The sequence below is a fragment of the Notolabrus celidotus genome, chromosome 14 (genome assembly GCF_009762535.1).
Source record: "Notolabrus celidotus isolate fNotCel1 chromosome 14, fNotCel1.pri, whole genome shotgun sequence".
Lineage (NCBI taxonomy): Eukaryota > Metazoa > Chordata > Actinopteri > Labriformes > Labridae > Notolabrus > Notolabrus celidotus.
In genome coordinates, this window is record NC_048285.1 from 28320817 (window position 1) to 28347183 (window position 26367).

Consider the following 26367-nt stretch of genomic DNA (forward strand, 5'->3'; position numbering starts at 1 on the left):
GATCGGTGAGAATTAAAGAACACCAATGGACCAAATTTTGATTTAAATGGTTAATAATGGAGTTCAAAAATAGATTTATTTATTTTTTAAGTTATATTTTTTGGCCTTTTTGCCTTTATTTTATAGGACAGCTGAAGAGAGACAGGGAATGTGGGGAGTAGAGAGTGGGGGAAGACATGCAGGAAATGGTCGACCGGCCGGGAATCGAACTGGCGACCCCTGCGACGAGGACTGTAGCCTCTGTATGTGGGGCGCTTAGACTGCTAGGCCACCAGCACCCCAAAAAATAGATTTAAAAAAAAGTGTATTGGGATTTTTTGGGGTTCTGATACACTTGGATAATTGATTATGCCCTGGGTCAAATTGACCCAAGAACATTTTTGCTGTTCCAGAGAAACGAACATAACAGAAGGGTTAAAAGAACACAAGGTGACTGTTAAAGGATATTCCTGTCCTCCTCCAAATGGCATTTAACTTCAGCTCCCTTCTACATATGACTACATTTACTGTGTAAATTAGCTTTGCATGACAGACTCCTTCATTCCTCAGTGTAAGCCTGCGGTGTAGGTTAGCACATAGCTCTGTTTTACACTGGGTAGACCATTAAAGACTTGTAGAATACCTTGTAACATGAACAGTTTGATGCTATTCTCTCTCTTTTACCCTGTATCCTGTTACACTTTAATAACTTTCCTGAGTTGAAATATTTTGCCTTGCAGCTGTAAGAGTCTCTGCAGTGCTTAAAGATTAATAGGCCTTCAGCCACATGGATATGTTTTATGGTGCACATGGATTATATGTGATCTTCTCACCCTTTACCTGTAGCAGCTCGCCTCAACTCATGCAAACCTTTTCATTTTTTAATGCAAGTCCATTTTAGGTCTGAATATGACATAAGCGCACTAAATATACAATGTATTTGACCCAGTGTTTTGCAAACTGTGTGATTCTGTTAAGAAAAGTCTGTAGTATGCTTTGGGTAACATCTAAATTCAGAAGGAAATGTGTCTCAATAATTGGCCTCAGCTGGTCTTATCTTGCAAAGATGACCCAGTTACACACAGAATATCAACAGGTCTATTTTATAATGAAACACCTCTTGTTACATAAAAAGCATCCAGCTGGAAATACTGTTAATATACAGAGCCCCTTTAAGACATGTTTCCTGATTGACCGGCTTGAACTGTTTGTCTTGGCTTTGTAAGGCAAATAACAACTTTAGTTAAGTCGTCTTCCTCATTGTCTGGGAGGCGACACAGCTAATGGGGAGGTGCCACTTTGTCTGTCATTGGTTGTTCATTTAATGGCCCTGTCGTCCCTTCGGGAGCGAAAGCTTCTAATGTATGTTTCAGACAATGGCCCCAGGGGTGAGTTAGGAAATGGGAGCAGCCTAATGGCAAGAACAGAGGGGATGGACTGAGCTGGAATCATTGAGCGACCTTGAGCAGCATGTCAAGTGATATTACGTGGGTGGCTGGATGAGTGTGTGGCAGTGGACAGGAGGGTGGGGGTCTCGAATACAGAACAGAGGAATGCATGAGAAACGGAGCATAAGAAACAGTTGTGAGGTTCTGACTTCACATGTCTTTCCAGTGCTGGGAATACGTAAGGACAGGGAAAAAAGAAAAGGGTTTCATTTTTTGATGTCTGTGTTCCAGTTTGTTTGTCACAATGTGGAACTACACATGCATGTTGTCGTTGCATTGTGCTTAATGGCCTGAGGCTGAACAGGTCACTGATGGTCCTCAGTTTACCCCATCCAAAGTGACACGTGTTTCTCCGGCTCTCGCTCCTCCCAGCCGTCTACAATGCTCACAATTTATGTTGTCCGCTCACAGTGACCGTTCCTTAGATCCTTGAGAACGAGTCGTTTGGAAATGATTAGATGAGAGAAGCCTTGTAGAAAAAAAAAGCTTCAACCACTTCAATTCCTGCTGATATCTCTACATTTTTCAGTCCCTTTAAAAATATCTTACAATGTAAGACTGTTAGTTCAAAAGGGACACAAGTCAGAAGCAAATCAATGGATATAATAGCTTTACTTTGATTGAAATGTGAAATCAAACAAACAAATGTTAGGAAGAAAACAGAGCAACTGTTGAATTAATCATGAGACCACTAAAAGGCATTTCCACTTGTGAAACGACAGATTGAGATCGTCATTTGACACGAAAGTCATTGATATTGATTGAGAGATCAGATGTCGCTGTGATGTTTTATCATGAAGACGGTTTAATATTCAACAGTGTGGATCTAATGTGCTGTGATCCGTCTCTGTTTCTAAACATCTGCATTCTTTGAGAATTTTCTTTTGGAGGAAATGTCCAATTTAAAATAATTCCTCTTGAGCGAGTTTCCATTCTCATGGGATCGTCGGATGTCTGCTGTGAGAGGGTTTCGTTTCCACCCTGTTGAGCCTTCTGCGAGCCGGATTGTTGCATGAGGAACCTCCTCTCTTTCTTGTACCTTATTTCCTGATAGAAGCAATGTCAATATAGTCTTTGTGGACATACTGCAGGCCTGTGTTGCTGAATGAGATGAAACACTGTGTTGTAGTGTCACAGATACTGCTGGAGCAGGAGAGGTCTCATTGTTGATTGTAGCTAATTATCTGCAAGAATATATGAAGAGTTCATTTGCTAAAACGGATAACTCTGTTTTTATACATTTTCAAAAAAACACATTTCTTTTTGATATAGATTCCTAATAAAGTTACATTTTCAAAATACCTCTGATTAGTAAAGTCATTTTGACTTAGTCAAAGCCACCCAACCTCAGTTGACTGATCATACCAAAAACTAGTATAGGAAAAAAAAAAATGTTTTTAATTTTTAAAAATTGAATTAACTGTTTTTGCAAATGAACTCTTCATATGTAGTTTTAAAAAATAAGTGTCTGAATGCTGTAGTAATTTTGGATGGTTGGTTAGTAATTTTATTGAGTTTTTTGGGGGTTACATAACAAATAAAATGGACTATGACAACATCAGATAAAATAAGTAAATATGTAAATAAATGCAACAAAACAAAACAAATAAATAAAAACAATAAACAAATAAAAATAATAAACAAATAAAATAGTTTGGCAGGAAACAGTGGGCATTTACATTTACGTTTTCATTTATATTTATGTTTGCATTTGGGCCTCAAAAAAACATTTTTTTAAAGTAGTTCCAGAATGTTCGCAATGATTATTTTTGTGTCTGGAATAATGTAACAAGGCTTGTACGTTAATAATCTTTTTTAAGTGTTTCAATTGTTTTTTTTACCCTTTTCTTAACTTGAACACCCAAAAAATGTCAGGTGGTGCAACCAGATATTTGTCAAAATATATGTACTTTCCTATCATTTATTCCAACTGAAACTTGTAGTAAGTATCCCTTAGAGTGGTTACTGTGCTTTACACATTTTTATTTTGTGAGTATATTTTTTATTTACAATATATTAGGATTTTTGCATTCTATTGGCCAGGTAGAAAAAAATACATTTTACAGTTTTAGGTTGGTTGTACCACCTGACATGGAAAGTGTTACCGTCCACCTATAAGTTGATAAAAGCTATTCTATTATTATTTAAGAGACATCTACAAACCTTTTAACTCAGCCATGACAATTAGTTGGGGTCCTCTGAATGATTTAATATGTTGAAGTCCATTATAACTACTTACTTTCAAAATAAAAGGTCCATGAGTACGGTGTTGCCACCCTGACATTTGAGAACATGCAAATTGCTGGACAAAAGTTTTTAAATAACCTTAGGTGCCTTTAAACTATTGATATTTATGAAATTATGTTTATTTCAAAGCTCGTATATGTAAAATCATGCTATGGTGTTTTAATTTGAATTTATTATTCTTAAATTAAATTTTTTTATAGTGTTTTAAGTCAGTTCACTTACTCAGACGGTTGCACCACCTGACATTTTCAGGGTTTGAGATCTTAAAATAAAATAAATCTCAATATTTGAATGTACTGAAATTGTATTTAAAATAAGCAGATTTTATTGAATCAATTTATGTATGTCTTAAAAATAACTAATTATTTCAAAAGAAAATAATGGATTCGGACACAAAAATATGCACGTCATGTCAATGATCCATTTACATATTAAGGGCAATTACCATACATTCTTCACAGGGTAACGTTGCTTCCCCCAGTCTTAAAGACACTGAAGCTGTCCCATTGTTCTTTAATGACATCGTTTCTGGAGTTTAATTTCCCCAACATCCTCTCACATGCAGCAACTCCTGTCATCTGCTCCCTCCACATTTTCAGTGTAGGAGTTTGAGTCTCCTTCCAGAATCTCAGAATGAGTCTAGTACAGGTTATGAAGCCAGTTGTTAATATTCAAAATGTATATTTACTCAGCTGTGGCACCATACTTCTGTCCCCGAGGAGACACAACTGGGGTGACCTGGGCAGTTCACACTCTTCCATAATGGGGGTTGGTGTATTCTTACACTTGTTATGAAAGTGAGTAAAAGTAAAGAGAAGATAACTAATGTAGACCCCCTGTTCTTATTCCTACATCCATTGGATCCCTCTCGACCCCCCACCCCCCAGTAATCCTCTCAATTAAGTATCAGTGACATTAAATGCCTCTGGTGTAATTGTCCCTTCACAGATGAGAGACCTAAGCGTGCTTCTCTCAATGTGAGATTGAAAAAGTGAGGCTTGTCAGCGAGCCCCCTGCGACCTGCTCTGTGGCATGTGTCTGGAAAGAAGCCAGAAGCATCTTTCTGAGCTCCAATGTTTTAAACCCTTGCCAAGCATTTTATCAAACCAAACAGAAGCAGATCTGAACAGAAACTATTTGTATTAATACAAAAAAATGCTAATAAAGTAACACCAGCAGGAAATGTCAGAAACTTCTACAACCACATTTTCCCAAATCGTCCACTTGGTGTTTGAAGTGGTCGATTGTTTGAAGATAAGCTCTAACCTCTCACCTGAAGGCATCCTCTCCATCTGATTTGATTTCTTTTCCTCTTTTGCTTTTGCTTACAAAGGCTTCTGACTGAGAAAGTAGTGCTCCTGTAGGGCTGTCGGTTGATCTTTTTGGCTGCAGCACAGGAGCTGCCTCCTATATAAAGCCTTGCAGCAGTTCGACTTTGCTGACCTGAACATGGCCCTAAGGATTACACTCTTCAGAGCAGTGTCTTTCTGCTCTGATCACAGTGAAGCCAAGGGTCAGTCTGTGCAGCCTCATGCATTCAAAAGAGGCAAAATGTGAAGTGTCATTTAAACAATGTTCTGAGTCACCCAGGAGAAGAATTGATTTTTTTCTCCTCTTTTCCAATTTACGGAAATAGCTAAATAAAATGAGAGTCATCTGCGCCCGGTAATTCTTTTCAGTAAGCAGGGAAAATGAATTTAATGATCAATGTGGCTCTAATGTTTCTTGCATGAATAGGCATACTCCCACTAAGACTGCAGAATTTTTACACAAACAAAGAAATATGGTAATTCTTATAATTTCATCACTTCAATGGCTCCTGCAGTCCAGAGATACAGTGCCTCTCTTGTAATTAAAAGCTATGAAAAGATGAATATAAAATAATCACCGTGTGATTAAAGCTCTCCTCATAAGGGTTCCATCTCAGAGGAGCTGTGCACCCACTCACCTTAGTCATGTTCATATATTTCATATTCATTTTCTTCCTCCTCTCCTATAGGTTCACAACAGGAACTTGTTGTCACTGGACTTTGATCGAATAACCAGGACAGAGAAAGTCTATGATGACCACAGGAAGTTCACGCTACGAATCCACTACGACCATGCTGGGCGTCCCACCCTGTGGGCACCAAGCAATCGTCTCAATGGAGTCAATGTCACCTATTCTTCTGGAGGCCATGTGGCAGGTATCCAAAGAGGAACCATGTCTGTCCGCATGGAGTACGACCAGAATGGCAGAATCACCTCCCAAATATTTGCTGATGGGAAATCATGGAGCTACACTTACCTTGAAAAGGTATGAACTGGTGCTTCTGAAGTATGACTAAACGGTGTAATGGAAAACTCCAAAATAATCTGAATAGAAAGTGGTCGGAACATGTCGTACAGAGAAATTGTGATGGTATGTGTTTGGAAGAAGTTTGACAGCAGATTTTAGACTGAAGTTAAAAGTTAACTTGTAAAGCTTCAGCAGTGTTTGTGCAGCTTTATCAGACTTCCAGCACCGATATCAGCAGAAATGTAATTAAAACCTGTCTGGTGCTCTGCAGACGTTATACTCTGTTACCGCGGTCTGACAGCAAAGCTCAACCTGAAATAGCTCTGATGAGAAGAACAGAGTGAAATGTCACTTTCTACTCTCTAATTGAAATCAAGATTGTTGAGCAGAATGTGAAGAGCACTGATTCTCCATCTTAAGCATTTAGAATGAAAATGGCATGCAGTCACCTTGTTAATAGTCTGTAGTCTTCTTTAGCAACCTCTAAACGCTGAGCTGCTGGCAGCTGGTTGTGACAGCCTTAGAACTGATTTAAAGAGATCATATATGAGAGCAAGAAAGACACGGGTAGAAACTTTGGATTGGCAGAATTGTGAGAAATTCAGTTCCATCATATTATTTGCATCAAAGGAAACTACAAATAAGAAACAAGATGCTTTCTTTTTCATGAAATTGTCTTTTAAGGAAATCTTAATGTCAGAGGAAGCTCAGCAACTCTAATTTCAAGATGGATATTAGATCAGAGCTGCGTGCCTATAACATTTTACTTGTTCTTTTTGGCTACATCAGTGTGGTTTACCTTTCCAACCTGCAGTCAGTCACAGTACACAGAATGTAGGGAATGTGAGGAAAAGATTAAAAGTTACTTTTTTTGAGTGTCTTATGATTTATATCTCAATATGTGTTGGGGAGAACGGGGTTGGTTGTCACACTTTTTACTGTTTTGATGATTGCTCATTATCAAAACATCTTTCAATAGTCATTCCTACATTAAATTGAAGCTTAAGGTGTTGGCTTGAAATGTGTATCCCTCTCATTTTCCAACTCATTGTAACAAAGAGGCAATTAACTATCAAAGACACTCTGACACATTGTGGCAACCAACCCCATCACGGGGATGGTTGTCACACACTATGGGGTTGGTAGTCACACACTATGGGGTTGGTTGTCACACACTATGGGGTTGGTTGTCATACACTATGGGGTTGGTTGTCACACTCTATGGGGTTGGTTGTCACACACTATGGGGTTGGTTGTCACAATGGTATTTTAATGGGAAAAATATTTTTTAAAAAGCAAGAAGGTTAAATTGCACTGACATGTGATAGGCCTACATAACTGAATGCATTTTAACATAAAATGAGCAAGGAACATAAACAGGAAACACATCTTTAGGCCAGCCTATATAATAACATAAAGAACAAAACAAATAGGCCGAACAATAAAGGCCGACTCAACTAGGCTACATGCAGTCACGGTATGAGTTACAGTGATGGCAAATGTAGGGTCTGCACACTCCAACTAATTTCACCATGCATGATTTTACCAACATAGGGGTTGGTTGTTGCATGTGACAACCAACCCCAAAGAGAATGTGACGACCAACCCCAACTGGAATTTTTTGCTAGCATCAAGGCTAACAACCATCTAACAACTATTTAACTAGCTAATTAAACTAAACTATAGCTTTCCCCTCACACTTTGTAAGGGTAACACTTGTTTTGTTATAAACCCATCGTTTAAAAGCCTAGAAGAAAAATACTGAGGAGCTGAATATTTACAATTTGACATGAAAAACACAAAAAGTCCTCTCACCTCAAGTTCAGCTGTCTTACTCCAGAGAAGACTATGTAGGTGAGCTCTGATCCTAATTCTTGAAATGTCCATACCCCAATTTGAGAGACAGTGCCCTCTGGTTGCGAGATATAACGAGTGTGCCAACCAAACCCCGTTCTCCCCTAATGTTAATTAGAGGGAGAGAGTTTTTTTAATTCATTCATATGGTATTTCGTGACACTGTGTGTAGATATAAAATGCAAATACATGTCAAAAATATTATCTTCACTGTGACATTTTTAAACATTGAATTGATCTTCTTTTATTTGAATGACTCAATTAATTCTCTGCCTGTTTCCTGTTCCTTTCACAGTCCATGGTCCTGGTTCTCTACAGCCAGAGGCAGTATATCTTTGAATTTGACAAAAATGACCGACTGTCCTCCGTGACCATGCCCAATGTGGCACGTCTGACGCTGGAGACCTCCCGCTCCATTGGCTACTACAGAAACACCTACCGCCCACCCGAAGGTAATGCCTCAGTGCTCCAGGACTACAGTGAGGAGGGCCAGTTGCTGCAGACCACCTACCTGGGCACAGGCCGCAGGGTCATCTACAAATACGGCAAGCTTGCCAAGCTGCTGGAAATCCTCTACGACACCACGCGCATCGGTTTTGCTTACGACGAGGTGGCAGGCATGCTGAAGACTGTCAACCTGCAGAGCGAGGGCTTCACCTGCACCATCCGTTATCGCCAGATTGGCCCGCTGATCGACAGACAGATTTTCAGATTCAGCGAAGAGGGCATGGTGAACGCCAGATTTGACTACGTCTATGACAACAGTTTTCGAGTCACCAGCATGCAGGCGGTCATCAATGAAACACCGCTGCCCATTGACTTGTATCGCTATGATGACGTGTCTGGCAAAACTGAGCAGTTTGGCAAATTTGGAGTTATTTATTATGACATAAATCAAATTATTACCACTGCAGTGATGACACACACCAAACACTTTGATGCTTACGGCCGAGTGAAGGAGGTCCAGTATGAGATTTTTCGCTCGCTCATGTACTGGATGATGGTGCAGTATGACAACATGGGGCGAGTGGTGGCTAAAGAACTAAAGGTTGGGCCTTATGCCAACACCACACGCTACACATATGAGTATGATGCAGATGGGCAGCTCCAGGTGGTCTCCATCAACGACAAGCGTTTGTGGAGGTACAGCTATGATCTGAACGGCAACTTGCACCTCCTCAGCCCTGGTAACAGTGCACGCCTCACACCACTACGGTACGATTACAGAGACCACATCACTCGCCTGGGAGATGTCCAGTACAGGATGGATGAGGACGGATTCCTCAAGCAGCGATGGAACGACTACTTTGAGTACAACTCAGCAGGACTACTAGTAAAAGTGTACAACAAAGTGAGCGGTTGGAGCATCAAATACCGTTATGATGGACTGGGCAGGAGGGTGTCCAGCAGAACCAGCACAGGCCACCACCTGCAGTTCTTCTACGCTGAGTTATCCAGCCCCACTCGGGTCACCCACATGTACAATCACTCCAGCTCTGAAATCACTTCACTGTACTATGACCTGCAGGGACACCTGTTTGCCATGGAGCTGAGCAGTGGGGACGAGTTTTATGTGGCCTGTGATAACATCGGGACCCCGCTTGCTGTTTTCAGCGGCTCAGGCCTCATGATCAAGCAGATCCTCCATACTGCATTTGGAGAGGTTTACGTTGACACCAACCCCAGCTTCCAGCTCATAATCGGCTACCAGGGAGGCCTGTACGAGCCTCTCAGCAGACTGGTCCACATGGGCAGACGGGACTATGATGTCCTTGCTGGCCGCTGGACGACTCCTAACCATGACATTTGGAAACGACTTAACAGCAGACATATCGTGCCATTCAACTTATTCATGTTCAAGAATAACAACCCTCTCAGTAACAACGCAGAGATCAAGTGTTACATGACCGGTAAGTTCACATAACAGACCTGCAGACTGTTTATAAGGGATGAGAAGATTGCCTTTCAGTGGTGTGTTTTAATTAGATAGCTGGAATGAAAGAAACCATGAAGCAACCCAAAAAATTGTATGATCATTTAAGTTATGTACAAGCAAGAAAGGTTATATAAATTATAGCTAAGTGTGTAAAAGAACATTTATACAAGGGGAGGAGAGGGCCCCATATCTTAACTTTCATTTCTAGGCAAGGCAAGGCGAGGCAAGGCAAGGCAGCTTTATTTGTATAGCGCATTTCATACATGAGGGCAACTCAATGTGCTTTACATTAAAACATTAAAGCATTGGAAACATTCAGACAAGCATAAAAGAACACAATTAAAATGACAAATATAATAAAACAGAAATAAAAGGAAAATTAGAAATATGTTAAGAATAAAATTAATTTAAAGTGGGTAAAATTAGCTAACATATGAAGGCAGTGGCAAATAAAAAAGTCTTAATCATTGATTTAAAAGAGGTGAGAGTTGGAGCAGACCTGCAGCTTTCAGGGAGTGTGTTCCAGATATGTGGTGCATAATGACTGAACGCTGCTTCACCATGTTTCATTCTGACCCTCTGGACTGAAAGCAGACCAGTACCTGATGACCTCAGATGCCAAGATGGTTCATAAAGTAGCAGCAGATCAGCAATGTATTTTGGGCCTAAACCATTCAGTGCTTTATAAACCATCAGCAGGATTTTAAAGTCTATTCTCTGACAGACAGGAAGCCAGTGTAGGGATCTAAGAACTGGAGTGATGTGATCTGCTTTCTTGGTCCTTGTTAGGACTCGAGCAGCAGCATTCTGCATGAGCTGCAGCCGTCTGATGAACTTTTTAGGGAGTCCTGTAAAGACCCCGTTACAGTAGCCTAGTCTGCTAAAGATAAATGCATGGACGAGTTTTTCTGCATCCTGCTGAGACATAAGTCCTTTAATCCTTGATATGTTCTAAAGCTGATAGTAGGCTGACTTTGTAATTGTCTTAATGTGGCTGCTGAAATTAAGGTCTGAGTCTATGATTACACCAAGGTTTCTGGCTTGCTTTGAACATTTCATCTGTGCAGATTGGAGCTGAGCAGTAACCTTTAGCCTTTCTTCCTTGGCTCCTATGTAAAACTGCTGTCACTTTAAGTTCAGCAAACAATCCTCACTTAAGGTTTTCGGTTCAATCTGGTGAGTATTATTTCTGAACGAGACACAAATGAATTACAAGAGCCTGCCAAAATTAAATTGAAAAGCAGTGTGCTATAGAGGGGTTTTAAGAGCTTCCTCACTGGGACACTGAGGTTATTTCTCTGCTCCACTGTGTTTCTGTGTATGTGTGCGTATGTGTTTGTGGGTACACATGTGCTTGTGCATGTGCCCAGTGGCTATCGTTTGAAAGTGCTCAAAGGGAACAATGCTGTACGGCAAAGCCCCCTCTGTTGTGGAACACTCGGGTCCTTTCCCAGAAATATCCCATCGTTTTTTTGCTGCTTTGTGGTGGGGAGGAGGTAAATGGCAGTGAAAGCACCCCAGTGGAGAAGGAAAGCACAAAGAGTCCATAGAAACCTTAGCTACAGCCTGTAGTATCAAACTCTCTGGCTGGAAGGAGAACAACATTGTTAAGTCTATGAAGACTCTGTGCGGTTAAACCAATCGGCTTCTGCTGCATTTCATTCTGAAATTGGACATTTCATTTTCTGTGTTCGTTTTGCATCACATTTATTGAATCATGCATATATGTTCCCTGTCAAGTAACCCAGTTCTGCTTAATTAATTTAAACATGGAGAATTCTGAGAGCAAATAATCACTTTCTGGACAGGTGAAGTCTTGATTTCCATTTCTGTTTGTTTAACAAAGCCATGAAGCCACCTGCCAAACCGAATGGTGTTCAGCATCACAGTCCACCATTAGTGGCTGACTGACATTTGAATACTAAGCAGACTGTTAGATATACTGTAGTGGGGTCTGCTTCAATTGTGATTGATGGCTCTGACATTTTCATTCCTTTCACTGAATTATCAGGGTCCTTTCATTGTCCTCAAACAAATTCTTATTCAAAAAAGCTTTGTCAGGTGCTACAATGTGGCAGTGCCAATCAGTTAGTAACTTGCCCCCTAAGTGTCCCAGTAACAATTCTGCTGTCCATAACAAACTCATGAAAGAGGTAAGAAACAAATGCTCCAGGCTTTGCTTCAAGTCGTGCATGTAGCCTTCAGTGTGATATTCAGAATTAATGACAACTTATCACAGGGGATGGCAGCAGCACTTAACCACAGCGCTACATTATCATGATGACATGGATTTGAATCCCAGACACGTCACTCTCCTCCTTTTTCAGCATTTCATTAGACAATAAAAACGTACAGTATGTATTGCATAGGAATCTTCAAAATATCTTTGCGTTGAAATCTTGGCTACTTTGAGATGAAATTGAATTACAGCTTATGATTACCGGCACAGCAGCAGACACTCTCAGCTATAACTTGGTGTTTCTGGGACCCAGCTGTGTGTCATTAGGGAGGCACCTGCGGGAGTGGACATGAATCATGCCACCATCTCGAGTGTTTATTATAGCTTGTCCACTTTCACAAACAAATCAAGTGCTCTGACCAATTGAGGAGTATTTCAAAGAGACAGCCACTTGACCGCCAAATGTCAACGGTAACAAATTCAACAAATCAAGTCTGTTTTTTAAGGTTTCTCTGGAGACAGAAGTTATTGTATATGTAAGAAATCCCCATTTCAATATTTTGATTCCTCCTTTACAGATGTGAACAGCTGGCTGGTGACCTTTGGCTTCCAACTGTACAATGTTATTCCTGGCTACCGAAAACCGAAGACAGAATCCATGGAGCCATCGTACGAGTTAATCCGCACCCAGATCAAGACCCAAGAGTGGGACAGCACCAAGGTAAACCCGTCATCTCTCACCTATCCCACCTTGAACCTCACAACAGATCTTCTTTCTTCCACGTCTGCCCACCTCCTTTCCAACCTCATTAGCAAATAGACATGCCCTGTGTAGCAAGGCTCCCAGAGGAGCTGCCAGTTATCAGGCCAAAACACAGCCCAGTGAGCCAGGTCCCTGCCCCGCGTCCCCATCTTGGGGAATGAGGTCAGGCTAAACAGCTCTTGTAATTGTACTGCCATTAGGGAAATTCACTCTCCATTCCCTCCACCACTGGCCATTGATTTCATCTCACTCTTTCACCGTTACCCAAGATCTGAGAAGTAGTAGACATGCTCTGATTGCTGCGTTTATCAGCCCTTTTAAGTTGCCTCCAACTCACCTGAATTATTGAAGAGGCCACTGTTGTCTTGGGTTTGGTTACAGCTATACTAGTAAATGGCACCCATCAGGGGGCCAGATTCATGTTGAGTGACACCCTGACTGGCACAGAACACAGTGGGCTACTGTTGTTGTAAACATCTGTAAGCCTAAAAGCTAAACAGGGGACAGAGAACAGGGTCAAATCTAAGACCTCTGATCTAATCAAACATCCAGAATATGAATGTTCTTAAAATAGCAAATAAAGCATAATCGAATTTCCATTTCCCCTGTTCTTGCTGGCTTTAGAATTTTCTACCTCATGACTGTCAGTGTAACCTGCAGTATTTTTCAGCTAAGGGCTTGTTTATAAAACTAGTCTGTGATTGATTTAATTAATTATAGTTTCAGCGCTATTCTAGGCACTCCAGTGCTACATAGTCAGAAACACTGGAAATGAAACAGTAATGAACCAACACTGCTGTTCTTCAGGTCATAAACAAATTTCAAACCCATAATTAAAGAAAACACAGTCACGTTTTATAGACAGCTTTGGGAGGGCTACTGTCAAAGCCTCTGAGACTGGCTCGTGCATGCTGCTAGTGCCTGTCACTCCATTTAAACCACAGGTATCTTAACAACAAAGGAGCTTCAGCAGAGAAAACAGCTCACTGATTATTCTAAAAACTAATGATTTTAAGAGTCAATTTGATGGACTAGTTTTGTAGATCAAATTAAAAATGAAAAAAGAAAATGAAACACTCTTTATGATGTGCAAATTTAATTAAGTCAAAATTATTCATACCTCAGATTTCATGATTTAGTCAACTTAATCAAATGCCAGAGAGCCATATATCACCATTCCTATAGGCATGTTTTAACCTTTTTAAAGAGGCTTGTAAAATAAATCCCCCTCTGTGTTTTTGTTTTGATTATAGTAGTTAAAGAGCAAAAAGGTAACCAAGATTAGATTCTAGGGATGCACCGATCCGATCCTGGTATCGGATATCGGCTAGATCAGACTCAAAAAGCTAGATCAGATATCAGTGACAAAGGGCCGATATATAGTGCCGATCCATATGGCTGATCTAGTCATCTCAGTTCTATGCTTTTCTGTGTTTACAATAACTATGTGTGTCTCCTACATCATCAGCACCGGCCGGTCTGTGCATTTTTGCCAAGCTGAGCATGATGGAGGATAACTACAGAGACTCTGCAGTTTAGCTGCATGTCATGCTTCTTTTGCTAACAACTCGCCTGAAACCTGCAACATGTGCAGCGCTAATGTTTTGAAGGATGGCAGTCGAGCTGAAAAATATAATGGAAGCCCAAAGGAAGAAGTTTACATCAGCTGTAGCTGACTGCAAAGAAGGAAAGAAACCTTCTATAAATGGATTCAAAGTGTGAAAAAACAGACAGGTTATTGGATTTAATTGACCGGATCCTTGGAATTAAGGGATTCCAGCCTCTGGTTTAGCCCTTGGAACCCAGGTACAGTTCACCATCAAGTCAGAAAAGCCTGAAGTTGCCAAAACATGATTCTATCCTCACATTAAGGAATAAAGATTGTTAAATTAATACCAGGATCGGTATCGGCAGATACCAAAGCCAAGGTATCGCAATCGGTATCAGGACCTAAAAAGTAGGATCGGTGCATCCCTAGTAGATTCCAGTCAGTGTCAATGTGTTACCAGCAAAACTCACTCTCATAGAAGCATTGAGATTTAAATAAACAAGTCATGCATTCAACTATTTTCAATTTGTTAATGAAAACTCTCATTTTCATTTTCACATACTTACTAGACTACCAATTATGCTTAAAATGATGCAACCTGGGCACTAAATAGCAAAGATAGCCTAGATTTTGTGATTTACCCATGTTTGTGAAGGAGCTCTACCTTCAGCAAACCTCTAAAGCATGTACCATAATCAATATGTAAGGGAAGGTTGAGATAATTACTCTTTATCCTTTGCACAGAGCAATAATATTCTCCCCCTGCTTCAAACATGGTCCTTTGAGCCAGCAAATGCCATGTTGATCCACGCCGCAGATGGCCAGACCAGCCTAATTAAATGCTGAGTTCTTTGAGGCATAAATACAGTGTAGCTTTAAAACTACATGCGGTATATCCAGTGCACCTGGCTTTTTATTTTATTTTATTCGAGACAGGAGAAAGCATGCCTGCCTTTCTATCTCTTTTCATTTAAGCCCCTATTTTGTCGAGCTGCTGAATCCGCACTCGGATTGAAAAATGCTGTGAGGAGCCAGACAGATGAGGTTTGTGCTGCACAAGGTTTGATCTCTCATTCTGGGTTGTGCTGGAGGCTGATTGCACCCCATGCTATGTGAATGATGCCTCTCTTGGAGAGTCCCAGAAGGCTGTTTCAGTGGAGTAGAGGACATTGCCCCTTATATCCCCCCCACACACACAAACACACAGCACCACCACCACCACCACCATCACCATCAGCACCCCTGGGACATCTGACCTGGTCACACTGTTGGCACGGTAAACAAACATGGAGTGGCATAGTGTGAAGTGTCCCCCCAGGCCATCTCTCTCGAGGGGCCCCACAACACAGCTGCCCCCTTCCTTCATATGTTCCCTCTTCATGCAGGATCTGATGCAGTGTCATGTCAGAGCGTAGGCTGATCTGCTGGTCACTGCAGGGGCTGCTCCCACTCCTCAGCCCCCCGCCCAATCCCCCAGCCTGCAGCCACCCTCCATCAGGGGCCACAGAGAGATGGAATTAGAAACTGTCAGGAGAACTCTGGATGTGATGGTTGACAAAAAAAGCTGAGGACGCTCTCAGGCTCTTATCTAAGGCGATGGGGAAAAGGCACAGTGTTGAGAGCCTTTTTGCTGCTGCTTAGGCGTGTTCACACAACTGTCTCAGTGTGCTGGCCAGCTTCCATTTCATATCACTCTCCCCACTTTAACATCTCTCTTTCTTTTTCTGAGGAGCGTTTCTTGTCAAGCAGTATTAGGACAAAACAGAAATTTGGCTGAAGGGAATGTGGAACGTATACAGAGCTGTGATCCCTGCAGGAGCAATATGGAGACATATATTTATATATAGGTATAGTTACTAAGGAGTTCCTGTTTTGCTTTTTGGTACAGCCTGGCTGTCAGAAGACAGTAACTCTACCCTGTTTTCAAAATATCACACCTGTCACAAATGATCAGGGAGATATGCATTTGCTGACAAAAACCTCTGCCCCTACCTTGTGTGATGCATTCACAGCTTCAAAGAAACAGAGATTGGCTGCTTGCTGTTAATAATGGATGATAAGATATTAGATCAGTTTAATATGTAATCTACAAAAGAGGTTTTATCAATTAAATATGCGGGTTCAAAAGAACATTTTGTTTACCACCAGTTAGCTTTTAATATCTCTATTGTGATTACAGGCTTAATGACATCAAACTCACATCGGGTTGTCTTTTTCAGACCATTATAACAGCCGTCCAGGAGATAATGTAAGACAACCTTGGGTGTAAAAGTACCTCAGGAAATCTATTTTCAGCATTGACTGCAAATATACTTTTGTTCGCTTTCTCAACATTTTCCCCTTGCATGATTTCCGCCATATGTGAGGGGTCAGGTCATGTCTTTAAGTTTCAGTTTCCACAACATGCATAAACACAAACGCCAGGGGTTGAGTCATACCTATTCAGTCATAGATATAAACATACATAAAAATAGCTGTAGTCATATCATGAATTTGAAATGTTTGAAGTGTTAATGAGGCAGTATGAATCTTAGTTTTGAAAGGAGAGAGCATCTGAAAGGCAGAGAGTGCCTCTCAATCCCAATGGAGAACAGAATAAAGATGACAAGCCATGGTTGGGTTGGCAGTCAGAAAATTTTGGAAATATCTAGAAAAATATCTTCCAACAAGTAATTGAGTGATATTGTGTAAATGTATTTTCTTGCTCAGAGAACAAAAACAGGAAATAAAATTTTCCTGCCTACATAGATGCTGCGGGGGCTGTGTGACTAAACAGTCTTGTCTTTGTTTTGCAGTCTTTGCTGGGCGTTCAGTGTGAAGTTCAGAGGCAGCTCAAAGCCTTTGTGAAGCTGGAGCGTTTCGGCCAGATCTACAGAGCCAAGAGTGCCGGGTGTCCTCAGACAGAGGACGACAAGATCTTCGCCTCCGGCGGCTCCATCTTCGGAAAGGGGGTGAAATTCGCCATTCGAGACGGTCGCATCAGCACCGACATCGTGAGCTTAGCCAACGAAGATGGGCGCCGTATGGCTGCGGTCCTGAATGATGCTTTCTACCTTGAAGACCTTCACTTCACTATCGCTGGAATGGACACCCACTACTTTGTTAAACTGGGCTCCGTGGAAGGAGACCTGTCCCTCATTGGCATGACGGTGGGCCGGCGCACGCTGGAAACCGGCGTCAATGTGACAGTGTCTCAGGTCAACACTGTTGTGAATAGTAGGACTAGGCGTATTACTGACATCCACCTACAGTATGGTGCTCTATGTCTGAATACACGTTACGGCAGCAGTGTGGACGAGGAGAAAGCTCGAGTATTGGAGCTGGCCCGGCAGAGAGCTGTCACCCAGGCGTGGGCCAGAGAGCGCCAGAGACTGAGGGATGGAGCGGAGGGCTCGCGGACCTGGACTGAGGGAGAGAAGCAGCAGCTCCTGGGCTCGGGGAAGGTACAGGGCTACGACGGATTTTACGTGGTTTCGGTCGACCAGTACCCTGAGCTGGCAGACAGTGTCAACAACATTCATTTTATGAGACAGAGCGAAATGGGCCGAAGGTGACATGAACACGAGGCTCTGGAGTGACAGACTCACATGTAGGACATGGGACTACTTGCCAAAGACAGTTGTGTACATGACCACTTTTGTTTTTCTTTGACTGTGCTCAACTTGGTTTTTAATATACTGTAAAAAAAAAAAAAAAAGAAAAAACATGGTTGCAATCAGTTGCACTGTATTAATGGAAGAGTGCCCTTCACCTTTTGAAGATTCTTTAACAGTCTTTGCCCTCCAAGTGCGGCTGCTACAGGATGAAAACTTGCGATGTCTGTGACTTATTTTTGTGACTCCATTTCCTGGTTCCTTTTGGTGATTCTGTTCAAAGGAATCCAAGAGGAGTATTGGTAATGCATTATGTTCACTGGCTCACTCTGTTGCCAGACTTGCAGATTGTTATTCACAAGCTTGCTCCATTCTGCCTTTTTCTGCGCCTCAGCCAAGGAGATTCCTTCTCTTTTAATCACTTCTTTTTTATACTTGAAACCCCTCATAGCCCCAGTCATCCATAAATAATGAGAGATTTCTGTTGGCGGTAGAGCCCCTCATCAAATCCCCAGCTGAACTTGTCAAAGCACCTTCATTTGTGTGATGTCTTGTAATTTTTTTAAAGAGGATTGATACTCATCTGTGGTCTTAGCTTGGAAGGCTTCAGTGCACCCTGACTGTGCATGTTGATGGCCTTCTTTATGAACTACAAAATGAGCAAACATGCTTAATTAAGATGAAATTGTTTGGTCAACCCCACATGAGGATATGAGGTGACTTTTAATTTCTGTGCGTTTTATTTTTTATCAGGATTTTTTTTTTTTTAAGTGAGAAGAAGAAAACAGACTAAATTGTCCAGTGCTCCATATTATTTGACTGTGGTCAAACACCTCGATGATGAAAATATTAAAGAGCCAACCCTGTAAGAAAATACTGTGGAATTATTGTCTGTATTAAATAACAAAAGGTATTTTACAGGAATGGTTTTGAACTACATCTTAGTTTTGTTTTATAAATAGCTATATGAATTAACAGTATAACAAATGTGAATTTAAAAAAATGTGAACTATTGTCCCTTTTATTGTTAATTGTTGTACTTGAACAATACATAAGGGTGTTTCAACACATGGAATAAAACTATGAAAGGTTGTTTAGTTAAATCAATTACTGTGTTTTTCATTAGACTGACTACAATTTACCGGTCACAGTTGCATATGGAAGGCAGTGTTTGTTTCTCATTGAGCTTATGGTCAGTATTCCTCGCCACAATGTTTGATCAAAGAGAGCTCGGGATTCAAATATCTTTAAAGAATTCAAAAATGGTTCAAGAAAACAACATCCTCCCTGATGCACATCACATTTACATAATATCTGTAGGCTTGGCATTGTGTTGTGAGTGAGATGAAAGATTCAAATTGCCTTTAGCCTCAGGGCTGCCTGCAGGTCAGCATCAAAAGTGCTTTCATTGTTCAGAAGAGGGCTCCTCTTGGTCCCATGGCTGGCTGAAATGCATTCGACCTGCAGGTGCAACTAGTTCCTGTTTACAGACTAAAGGTCATCTTTACATCTTCAACTTTGGAAGTAAACCACGTCGTGTACACACTCCAGCTCCCATAAGTCCAAGCTCTCCTCAGTGGAGGGAACGCAAAAGGACAATTCAGCTCATTCCATTTGTCATCGTGTGAAACAAACAAGAGGAGTCAAGACCATTGCAGAAGTTAGGACATTTCTTTGACTTCTGATACATTTCCAACTATGCTACACCACTGCACATGACTCGACTCATTTTACCCCGTCAATTCCTGAACTTGTTTGTGTGTCCAGGTTCAGTGGGAGCATGACTGAGTGTCTCAATCTGTACAAACGTTGAAGCAAACAGGACATAGTTCTTTTTTTTCCTGCTGTTGGTTGATTCAGTGATGTTTTTGTTTCCAAAAAAATATGTGTATGTTCAAACATTATATGAATGAAGGATAACTGCATTGTGGAATATTGCACTGAGAACTGTTGCTTCATAAGACTGTATCTTTTTCTAAAGTTCTGGACTCATTTTGAGTTTTGGTTTGTTCTCAACACTGTGTTTTTAGCGCTTCTCTTTGACCGTGTAAATATAAAGACATCAAAGTAAGCTGTACATAAAATGCAAATGTAGATACCTCTTAGAGCTACATCAGTGACCCTGTGTAGTCTTAAGGTAGAAAAAAATAAAGGGAATATTTTGTGTTTATTTTATGCGTTCTGTTATATTTCTGTGTTATAAAAGAAGATATTGCTCCTTTAAAACTAAGTCACAAGATGTATCTGATATCTTCTCCAATACTCAAGAACACTTTATATTTTAGCTCTATGATTTAACAGGCACTTACTCTCTTCCTCTTTGTGTCTGTACGTGAATTGATTCACACCCAACACATTTCATAAGACTTTTATGAGGCTAATTAAATTCAATATGATAATGTAATATTGCACCATGTGCCTTTATGTAGTTATACATGCATTACCACCTGTTTAGACTTTATCTTGTCTCTTATATTCTCACGTGGAGTGAACATGTGTCAGTATCAGCAGCACATAAAATATAGACTGCTAATAAAAAGCATCTCCACTGTGAATGTATTTCACTGGTAAAAGAAAAAGCAGGCCTCAAGGGACCCCGGGCGAAGCTTGACTATTAATTAACCTGTCAAAGTTGAGGACCAGTCCTCAGATGTTACAAAAGCTACCAGGAGAGTGTGTTTTAAACTTGATAACTTTGTTGAAACAAGTGGAGCTCAGGGGCTAATCCTGTTAGCAGGCAGGGTGGCTTGGGAGTTAGCTGCCAGTATGTGGTGGCGACGGCAGAGAGGGAGCCTGGAACATTTACACTCACTGCAGGCAGACCTGAGCTCAGTGCCCAGAAGAAAGCGTGATGTCCTGCTTTAGCTAAGCAGACAGCACTCTCATTTGTTCCTCTCCACTCTGCATTAATGTGAGAGGAATAAACCACTGGTTTTCTCTGTGTGACGGACAAGCATCATAGGGAATGATCACACCCCGAGTGTTTGCTTTTAGTTTGACTACACAAGGGTTTTTGCACAAAGTAAATTTCAAATCTGTGGCTCCTGTCTTCCTTAAGACAGCCTGAGCCTTGAGTCTCTCATGCCTCCTGTAAAGAGGATTTCTTCACAGGGAACAGAAAGTCCTGCTAGCAGAGAACCTGTGCAGAATGAATTCTGCTGCAGAGAGGCAAAATGTCCTTTAGCCTGGAGGACTGTGCTCTTTTGCTAGAATCATAATAGCAATAACTTCACCTCAGCCCCTTTTGCAGAGAGAGAGAGAGAGTTTCTACGGTGCAGTCTGGTGATGAAAGAGGGGATTTTATTTCTATATATAACTGAATTAATCATTATAATCAGGCCTAATGAAGTACAAGCGTTTGTTATAACTTTTGATCTATTTTGGGAACAATGGAGCATCGACACCCATTAGCATATCTCAGAAAGCCAAATGTTTGCAAGACATAAATAAGCTCTCCACCTAATTAGATCCAAATGACATGTTATTTATGGCTAAATACTACTACTACTAAATATAATTACTACCAAATATAAACTATTTTTTACCTTGAGAATGAGCAAACTCTCGTGGTTGTTTGCACAAACTGTGCAAGTGGCCTCTGTCAGATTTTTGGGACAGTGCAAGGAAAGGATGAGGAGAGCTGTTTGTAACTAAAAGTATTGAAATGAATACATGAGTCACTGGTGCTGATGAACAACCATGTCAATCCTCACATTTTCTGCAGTAATTTGTGCTGTTGGGTGACAAAAATCTCTCTAACTTCATTCTATATCTATGACAGTAACACACTGTGATGGCTGAAAATGTTAAATGACTTTGGATCCGTACACATTAAAAGAAGCAGACCAGTGCTGCTTAAAAATGAATGCACAGCAGATGTAGGTTACAATAATTTAAGACAAAACTAAAATTAGCATTTTGTATGCAAGCATCTGGCTAAACTCTGAGTTTGATCCCATATGGAGCGCCGCCTGCAAGCTAGTTCAGGCAGACAACTCGAGCTGTGCTCATTCATACTGACACGTCATCATCTTCCCTATCAGCTGATCTCAACATCCTCATTTGGTGGTCTATTTAAGCTGCAAGTCTCCCTGTCTCTGCCTCTGCTTTGCAAGTGCTCCTGCTGTCCTGTGCAAACTTCGTACCCACCTCCTCCCCGGCATCCACCTGCAGGCTCTGAGGGGAGTTAGTCCTATCTCATTACTCCTAATGTCTGCATTTAAATAATCTAGGAGGAGTAATGAGGTTCGGAGCCCATACGCCAAACACAGTACTGTATTCTGCAATAAACTTTATCTTAAGTAAAGTGAGTTGTCTGACTGAAATTCAGTAACACCAGCCACTCCATTCAAACTTGACAAACCAGATATTTATGTCAGAGAAAGGAACACAATCCTGCTTTTACCTGGATTTCAGAACTACAATGTGTGATGGAGGAGGAAACTTCTCTCTGAAAACCATGCTTGAACTATTTCCTATTACCTTTACAGAGTCTGGTGTGGATAGATATCTTTGCTTTGCTTCCACACTCAATCTGTTTCCCCTCACTGATAATTTGAACACTCTCAGCACAAGTGTTTGATAAACACTGGCAAAGGTGTTTGCTGTTAAAATCAGCAAAAGGTTGATCCCTGCTGAGCCCCAGCCATCCATTTCCTGGATATATCCTGTAGGTAGTTCAGAAATAAGAGCTGAAAATGCAACACCTGTTGTCTTTTATTTCCTCTGTCTTCCAATCTCAAGGTGCCGTAATGACATGAGGCTCAGCTACATTTATATTCCTGAAGATCAGCTATAGATTTGGCGGAGAGCCACACAGTGCTACACAATTCTGCAGTTTCCAAAAGGATTCTTTGTAACCCAATCCAGCTTGGCTCGCTCAAGTTTTCCTAACAGCTATTAAAGAACTTAGTGATGATAACTGGGCGATGGTCCACATCTGCTGTGTATCCTGATCACACCATATGCCTGAATGGATAGGACAGCCTTAGACTCTGTCTGTAATCATTCAGATCCAGATCCCCTCTCTACCAGTTATGCAAATAAGGGACCAATCGTAAAAGCTAATGGGGCAAAGAATGGTAAACCAACTGACCATAGAGAGCAGAATTTTCCTCAAGGTTTAGGTCTCATTTGGATGACCACCATGATGACAAAACACAGCAGCGACAGAAGGACTCAGTGAAGTACAAGCCCGGAAATGAAACTGAGGCGATGGTTAGCAAAGTGTCATATTTCTGTGGGTCATACCGAGGCCAGGCTGTCTCTCACACAACTGACCTGCAAGGAAAAAGGGGGAAATGTGCAGTAGCAGCACCTTAAGCAGCACAATGCTGCATCCTGGTAATATGAGAGGCATTATTTAAAGAAAAAAATTGACTTAGGAGTCTTGTGAGAGAGCTTGTTCCTGCCATTGTAGAGCAGCATAGCAGTCACTGACAGCTTTGACCTCTGTGCCGATGTGAGAGTGACTCATTACATGGTGCTCTGTGTTGAAGTGATTTTCTCTGAGATAAACATCACCGAGATAATCAATAATCTGCGAAGTGGAGCCACATCAAAGCTGGCCTCACAAATTTACAGTCTGTGGTTTCTCACACAAAGTAAGACTTACTGCAACTACAGACTGAAAGACGAGGGTCATGTTTTGTTTCGTTTTCCACCTCTCACATTATGTTTATTCAAAGGACAGGAATTTAAGGTTCTTAAAAAGCCCTTTCACTGAAAATCAACTTTAGTAAGATTTACATTGATGTTAATCAGTTGTGTGTTTGTCCTTATTTTTCCCCCGGTTACTTCAGCTTCTGCAGCTGAGAACTATATCAACACCGTCCATTTTGCACTCTGATCTCCATGGATTATGCTGAAATTGACATCATAAGAATTTAATCCTTTTCACTCCAGGTAAGGAAAAATGTTTCTCTCAGTTTCAGAAATGCGTACTCTGAGTGTGTATTTGTGTGGTTGTTGTGTACCGAACTCCAGCAGGGTCCTGGTGGTCTTGTTGGACTCACTGGAGGCAGAAGCCGCAGCTGCATCTGCCATCTCCCATCACATTTCCTGTGACAGGTGTGAACAAAAGACCCAGAGAGATGTCTCTGCAGCATTTGGAAGTCACTCGGACACTGCATGCATTCAGGAACGGGTCTGCCTTTGCACATTATGCAAATCATATTGACAGCGTATCTAATGCTTTTATTAGGCTAATTAAGCCTTAGGTCAAATCTATCCATAGCAAATGATCAGTAACCATTCAAACCGACTGTCCTGGAGCTTTGGGGTTGACTGAAAGGTTAGCTGATGCTTAATATCTTTGGACAGCTTATCATGTTGCACTTTATATCCATGGAAAGAGGTGTTATTGATTTCTGTCTATGACATGAGTTCTTGTCATGATCAGTCAGGAGCTGTCTTCAAAGCACGCACGACAGCAGTGATGAATAGCAAAGATATGAAACGATCTGCTCTGAATTTTTTTTTTGCATCAAAGTTAGGTAACACAGATTCCCTCCAAAACAAGATAATGTGAAACATATCAGCAGATCCACCGCTCTCTCTCTCTCCATCCTCTGAAAGTTGATCAGAGATTGAAGACATTGAGCACAGATAAGGTAAAGCTTTAACAGCCGTCCTTACTGAAGCTACTCCTTCATCAGGGCTGAAACAAGGCAGATATATATTTAATGGATGTGAGCTGCTGCAAAGTATTCAGCAGCTGAGCATTTAAAAAATATATAAAGCAATGGAAAAGGTTGTGTTTTCTTTAAACTGGGTCGAAAGGTTAAACTGATTTAAGGATGTTCAATCACCTCCTTACCCCAGAAGTCTTCAGAAATCGCTTCATGTGTTCAGCTGAGGCTGTTCAAGCTTTTTAGTCTTCATTTGACCCCACATACATTTCAGACTTTCAGTGGAACAACAGTTGAGATCAGTTTGCACGGCCCTCACTGCACGGTGAGGTCTGCCAAAACCTGATTTAACCATGTGTCTCAAATTGTATTCTCCATGAAACGTCTTCTTTTTAAAGGTGATACAGGATGGAGGTAGTGAAAGAAGCAATAAAGGGCATTAATACACCCAAGACTATACTGGACAAGGTTGGTCCCTGTCTCTTGTATGGACGATAGTTAAATTGCTCCTTGCCACTGGCACTGACTTTATTTAGACACAGTTTCTCTGTGGTGTCAGACTGCTGTTTAACAACTGCTTTACCAACCTGAAAGACACTTTCCTAAACTACATGTGCTGCAGTGAAACCACTCAAAGGCTTATGTACACACTGAAAATAGAATGAAATAGACTTAAATCTGTGATTTCCACAGGGTTAAGAAATGAAGGAGTGGCTAGATAAACAAGCAGTGGTTGATATTGTTTCCCATCTTGGCCCTGACAGTAGAAATCTGTGTGATTCAGATTCTAAAGACTACAGGACTAGAGCAGAGATTTTGTTTCTTTTGTCCTCCTTTGAGTGTGCTGCAGTGTGTCTTCAGTTTCAAACACAAAGCCTGAAGTCAGTCTGACAGAATTATTTTTGTTCCAGAACCTTTGGGCCCATTACGAATACTATTATGTAGATCAGCCTCAGGGAATTTATTTCCTCGTTGTGCATTTGGATTGTGACACGCATGGCCTCTCATTTCATTTACACATACAAATAAGCCTGCCAGTCCTAATGTTTTTAAAGTGTCTGAGAAATGTTCAGCACATTCCAGAGATGCTTTTGTTTTCTTTCTGATTTTTTTTTTTTCAACTTTTCTCTAAAAATAACTGATAAATTTACTACACCACTACCAACACTCCTCTTCCACAGGCAGACACACTCCCTGACACACACCAGCACACCGCTAGCAAAGCATATAAACTCAAGGACTATCATTGATAGGGACCAAAAATTTTAACCTCATGTTTTCGCAGTCACATCCTATCCAACACTATTTTTATGAAAGCTATAATCCTGCTGCTAAGTGACATCATCGAAACGGAAGCTGAGACACAAAGACACATTGACAAACCCTTTTATCGGATGATTCAGATTTTTTTACGATCCCTCCCAGCTTATGAGGAGGTGTTTGAAGATTTCTGTGCATGTGCAGCTTCATTGTTTATTGGCAAGAATCCTCACACCATCATGCATGTGTGCAGTAGAGCAGAATGAGATTATAATTCTGCTGCACACTCCCCAGCTTTCACTTGCCCTCAGTGTGGCTACTGCACATGCAAACATGGAAAACACTATATTTATCTTACTAAGACACTGTTTTAAAATTTGCACTCAAGTCATGGAACAGAAAATCAGTTATAGCTCTCAGTTTTGATGAGTGATGTCCCTGTGCAGCAAAAAATAGCTTGTATTGGGACAGGGGGAAGCTGTCACAAATAATCAAATCTGCATAATGAAATCCTGCATGGAAGGAAGAAGGCAACTTCCAAGAGGAGAATGCCATCACAGGTTTTATTTTTTTACTTCCCCTGACTGATGAACAGTACCTCTCTGATAGACAGGGGGGGGGAATATTGTTAAATGAATGCATAGAAAAACAA

At 41.1% G+C, this 26367-nt stretch overlaps 1 protein-coding gene across 2 annotated transcripts in view; it reads left to right on the forward strand.

Annotated features, from left to right (window-relative positions):
- Positions 1–20001, forward strand: part of tenm4 (teneurin transmembrane protein 4) — a 164342-nt gene extending 144341 nt beyond the window's left edge. For both annotated transcript variants that reach the window (XM_034701399.1, XM_034701400.1), the window contains 4 exons: positions 5674–5970; positions 8102–9716; positions 12500–12642; positions 17029–20001. In XM_034701399.1, coding sequence (XP_034557290.1) covers positions 5674–5970; positions 8102–9716; positions 12500–12642; positions 17029–17787 — 2814 coding nt within the window. In that variant the 3' untranslated portion in view covers positions 17788–20001. The remainder of the gene's footprint in view (positions 1–5673; positions 5971–8101; positions 9717–12499; positions 12643–17028) is intronic.
- Positions 20002–26367: the final 6366 nt, after the last annotated feature.